Genomic DNA, 5328 nt, shown 5'->3' on the forward strand with positions numbered 1-5328 from the left:
TCCCACACTCTTCTTCCTGTTTTAGCTGAAGATGGTATGTAAGCCCATGAATACTCATCTCTGAGTTTTTCATTCATGCTAATAACTTGTTTTTCTCTTGTTAACCTGCCTTTTGTTACAGAGGCTTTGGCTGAGAACCTAGGAGGATAAATGAAAAAGATTTTCTCTCACCTACACTGTCCTCAGAGTCTGAATGTTAAGTAGTGATGCAGGGTTAAAAAAAAAACATTTGAAGTGGGCTTTTGACCATTAGTCCTTGGTCTCCTGCTCACCTAAGCTTATTGGGTTCCAGCTGCTTATATTGGGTAGAAGGACAAAGATTACATAGGAAAGTAGGAAATAGGAATTACAGGCATGGGGACTCCATTGCTTTGGCAACAAGGTTGTTGATCTTTCCATGAAGATAGGCAGTTCTCAGAAAAGGAGACTAGATCACATTCCAAGGGTACAACTCTCAACCAGGTTAGAATGTGTTTTGCCTAATCAGAACAAAACAACCATGGTTAACAGAACATCATTAATATTTCTGCCCCTAACAGCTTGACCAGAAAATTTCATACTGGTTAAGATTTATGTTCATGGGAGAAGTTGAAATCGCAATTCGATCAGGTATGAAACCTATGTTTGGTATTGTTAAAAAACAAAACAATACAAAAAACCCATAGGCCTAAAATGGCGTCATTTGTGCTAAAAACCTATGATATCAAACCTAGATTCTTCCTATGAACTGTAGGGAAAGACAAAGTTTTCTTTGACTGTCTTTGGGTCCCTGGCTGGTTCTAAAAATTAAACTGACAAAGACAGATCAATAGGGAAAAAGTGTACAAATTTTATTAAATTTTAATTTGTAGATGGGAGCCTTCATGAGAGAATAAAGGTACAAAGAAGTAACCAGATCTAGAACCTTTTATACCTTTTAGAAAGAAATTAATTAAATTTGTGAAGAATTGACAAACAAAAAAAAGGAGAGAGAGACAGAGATTTAGTCTATGGGTAGCAAATGGTAAAGATAAGGGTTAGTTTGGAGATTACTCTGGTATCCTCTCTGGGCTTATTAAGAGCCTATCTTCAGTAAAAGAATTTATTTCCTGCCTTTAGGTTGAAAGGGAGGGGGATTGGGGAGCTTTTTAAGCATTTACTGATTTTTAATTGCCTTCAGCACAAAGTAATTTTTATGTCAAAGAGCTGTATTTTGGGGTGGCATACTCTGGTTTCCTTCAGCATAAACATAAAATATCTCTCCATTTATTTCGATCTATTTTGATTTCTTCTATCAGAGTGTTATAGCTTTCCTCATAGTGATCTTGTACATATTTTATTAGATTTATACCTAAGTATTTCATTTTTCTTTGGTGCTAATATAAGTGTCTGTGGGAGTTTTTTTTATTTCAAATCCCAGTTGTTCACTGTTGTTATGTAAGAAAGCAATTGATTTTGGTATATTAACTTTGTCTCCTGCAACTTTGTTATAAACAGACATCATTTTTTATCCTGTAGATAATCGGAGCCATTAAAAACATTAGGCAAGAGTGTTCCGCTATTATATTTATACTGAAAGAACTAATCTGCAAGTCATATGTAGAATGGGTTGGAAGGAAAAGAGGCCACAGGTAGGGAGTCCATGTAGGAGGCTTTCTTGTGAGCCCTCCATGAGACAATGAAATTCTGAGTAAAGGTATTACAGCACCAATGGAAAGGTAAGGATAGGTCCAATAGGCAAATACCCCCAATTTTCCCTTCTTCTTCACGCATATGGGTCTCTTCACACAGGCTTTCCTTCTGGGGATGCCCTTACCATCCCCTTCACATAACTTCTAATTCATTATCAAAGCTCCGTTCAGGTGTTGTGCCCTCCAATGATCCCTTCTCTCTACTATCTCCTCACACTCCCCTGTTGTTTCCTCCCTCAGAGCTATAAGTGCTATTTATATTTATTAATGTATAATGAATTTGTCTGTTTACCTGTCTCTTTCATTAGATCATGAGCTTCTGAATCTGAGTAGCTCAGTATCTGGTCTAATAAATGTACACATAAATGAATAATTTATTTAATTCTGTTGTTGGAACTTACAGCATTACCAAGTATATAGCAGCTAGTATATCAGATTCACTTGGTATATTTTCTCTTAAGAAACTGAAATCATAGAGCTTCAAAACACTGAAGCTTCAGTTCAGGAAGGAAGCACTCAACCCACATCCGGAAGTGATCAGTTCCTTAAAACTGAGTTTGGGGTCACACTGTTTCTTTAAGTAAGCCTGGGGAAGAAACAGCCTACAAAAGCCTCTGCGCCTGGGACTCACTACTGCTTCTGTTTCCAGCGGCAGCCCCAGCGTGGAAACCTGGTAAGAGCAGCCTCAGGGCTGGGGAGACTAGACCAGTGAAGTTGGCTGGGAGGTCCAGGTCAAACAGATGTAGGATAAATATTTCAGGAGGGAAGAGGGAAGAGACAAGGTTTCTGACATGGGGGCCATCAAACGCATGAGCACAGTACAAAGAGAAGAGTCAGATCTGCCAATGAGAGGAAAGGCCCTCTCACTTCATATTCCTCCTCCCTGGGCTTCAGGTTTATCACAGAATTGTAAGACTCGAGTGAGAAAGAAGATGGTTAGAAGGAAAAAAAAGAGCTGTGAAATCTTAAAAGGCACAATAAAAATCTAAACGGTTATAAATAATAATTTTGCTCTTATTGCTTATACTACTACTGTTATCTTCCCTCTTCCTACACAGGAAAGATGGTGCTAGATCTTCAACACTTTCCTCTCATCTTATTGCTGCTGGGACTGTGGGGACCAGTGTGTCCACTTTATGCTTTGCCTAAGAATCTCACCAAGGCTGGCTGGTTTCAAATTCAGCATATAGGGCAGAGTCCTCTCCAATGCAACAACGCAATGCGTGGTGTTAATAGTTATACTCAGCACTGTAAACCTCAAAACACCTTTCTGCATGAGTCCTTCCAGAATGTGGCTGCTGCCTGTAAGTTGCCCAACATTGTCTGCAAGAATGGCCGGAATAATTGCCACCAGAGCTCAAAGCCTGTTTACGTGACTAACTGCAATCTCACTGCAGGGAAGTATCCTAACTGCAGCTACAAAGATGTTGCCGCGAACAAGTTCTTCGTTATTGCCTGTGACCCGCCTCAGAAGACAGACCCTCCCTACCCCTTGGTTCCTGTACACTTAGATAAGATTATTTAAAGTTTTCATCACTTTTCCTCTCACTTGATACAGGTTCCCCTCATGATCTCTTCTGCCTTTTCTTTTGATCTCCCTGGTTTGTGTAGAAGAAAAAAGGAAGATACTGGGAGAATTAGAGTGTCAAGGACACCAGAACAGAGTTGGGACTAAAAGAAATAGGAGTCTTTTCTGCTTTGGAGCTGTGTGTGTTTCACAGGAAGACAATAAGGAGGGGAGCAAAGAAGGGTCCAGACCTCCATATTTTTAACCTTAGAACTTGTGCCAAGCTTTGTTGCACTGCATTAACAGCAATAAAACCACTTTCTGCCCGGCCGAGCGTGGCTCAGCGGTTGAGCATCGACCTGGGATCCAGGTGATAGGGTTCGATTCCCGGTCGGGACATGTGCCTGGGTAGCGGGCTCGATCAATGACTCTCTCATCATTGATGTTTCTGTCTCTCTCTCTCCCTCTCCTTTCCTCTCTCTGAAATCAATAAAGGTATATTTTTAAAAAAACAAAAACAAACACACTTCTGCTGCATTCTAATGAGTGTGAGTCTGAGTGTTTGAGAACCCTTTTGTTACCAGAAGAGGATTGCCACCAAAGAGGGTGTGCCCGGCATGGCTTGGAAATAGGAACTTCTGTGGTACCATGGGAAAGAATTTCAGGGACACTCATGTAGGAGAAGTTTGGCGATAGTGGCAAGATTTATTCGAGTGGAAAGTGACAAGTGTCAATACGCTCTCAGAGAGGCAGCGAGAGCAGGCAGGCTATAGGGTAGTGGCTGCCTGGTCGTGACAGAGGCAAAAGGAGAGTCCTCTGCTGTTGTTCGCTGCTCCCCTGGTTTCAAGTCCCCGGGGACCCTCAGAGTTTAGGAGAAAAGAAGGGAAAAACTATGTGCCCGAGAGAAGGAAGGGCGCAAGCATGCTCCAAGGATGAGCACTGTGTTCTTCGTCTAGTTTCCATATGTTCTCGGGTTCAGGAAAGAGTAGGCTTTCTTTCAGACGACCCAGTCTCTTCCCGGGCTTTCCCCAGAACTGTGTTTGTGCCCTCCCCCACCCATTGTCTCTTTTGGATTCTCCAGGGCCTGTGCCCTTCCCCAGTCCGATCCTTTTCCCCGACTGTCCCAGGCTGGTGCCCTTCCCCTTGTATGGTTGCCATTTTGGCTCCTGCTGTGCATGCCTCACAATCCTGCTTCATCGCTTGGCTTCTATTTCATATACACTATGTGAAAAGAATTCCCCCTTGCTGTTCTCACTCCCTCCCCCCTGTTAATCCGGCAAAACAATGCCAGTTACCCTTTGAGGTGACTGTAAAGCTTTTTCCTGCCTAGTCAACTAGGCACTAAGTTTTGCTCCGTTTGGCTGACCGTGCCAATTACTGCCATTTCTGTTCCATTCCTTCCTCTTTTGTTGTTATCTAACTAACTGCTGCTCTAATACTTTCACACCATTGCCAGCCTAGAGACAGCTAGGTTTGCATTTGCCAGGTTTCCAAGGAGAACAATTTTGGCCCTGGGTATAAGGAAGGACAATCATTTTTCTCTGTTCTTCTAGGTTCTTGGCTGAGAATGCTCTGTAATAAAAAGACAGATTAATAAGAGAAAACAATTTTAATTACATAGGTACATATGGGAGCCCCACAAAAGTAGGGAACTCAAAAGGTGGCAGAAGATTGAGCCTTATATACTATCCTGAGCTAAGAAACTGGTTAGGGGTCTGTGACTTCAAAGAGGTGGAAGATAATTCACAGGAAGGTGAAGAGAGTAAATGTTTGGGAAACAAAGGTTGCCTTGCCAAGTAGAAGTCTCCCAGATGAAAAAGTGATCTCTGGTAATAGCTTTCTTCTTGGTGCAGGCCCCTTTCTAATGTAAATTTCCTTTATAAAAGGATAACTCTTCTGTTTTCAGAACTTCTTCAGTGTCTGCAGTTCCTCAAAATAACTTTTATGCCAAAGAGGCATTATTTTGGGATGGCATATTCTGCTCCTTTTCACAGGTCACTCTCACAGAGAGAATTTCAGTTTCTCTGTCAACCTTTAGAGTTATTGGCCAATAGCCTCTATGGCTAGAAGGTCAATATAAGTCAAAGTGCTTTGTAGAGTGGTCAGTCTTTGAGTCGTGCCCGAAGACAATGCATATTGGAAAGGCCAAAT

At 41.8% G+C, this 5328-nt stretch overlaps 1 protein-coding gene across 1 annotated transcript; it reads left to right on the forward strand.

Annotated features, from left to right (window-relative positions):
* Positions 1–2710: 2710 nt before the first annotated feature.
* On the forward strand, positions 2711–3603 carry RNASE6 (ribonuclease A family member 6). Its single transcript, XM_016199562.2, has one exon. The coding sequence runs from the start codon at positions 2734–2736 to the stop codon at positions 3193–3195; it is 462 nt and encodes a 153-aa protein (XP_016055048.2). The 5' UTR covers positions 2711–2733; the 3' UTR covers positions 3196–3603.
* The last annotated feature ends 1725 nt before the right edge of the window (positions 3604–5328 follow it).

The sequence above is a fragment of the Miniopterus natalensis genome, chromosome 1 (genome assembly GCF_054644295.1).
Source record: "Miniopterus natalensis isolate mMinNat1 chromosome 1, mMinNat1.hap1, whole genome shotgun sequence".
In the NCBI taxonomy this organism is placed as follows: domain Eukaryota; kingdom Metazoa; phylum Chordata; class Mammalia; order Chiroptera; family Miniopteridae; genus Miniopterus; species Miniopterus natalensis.

Excerpts from the sequence above, each read along its gene's own strand:
- RNASE6 (XM_016199562.2), top strand. The coding sequence starts at position 2,734 with ATGGTGCTAGATCTTCAACACTTTCCTCTCATCTTATTGCTGCTGGGA.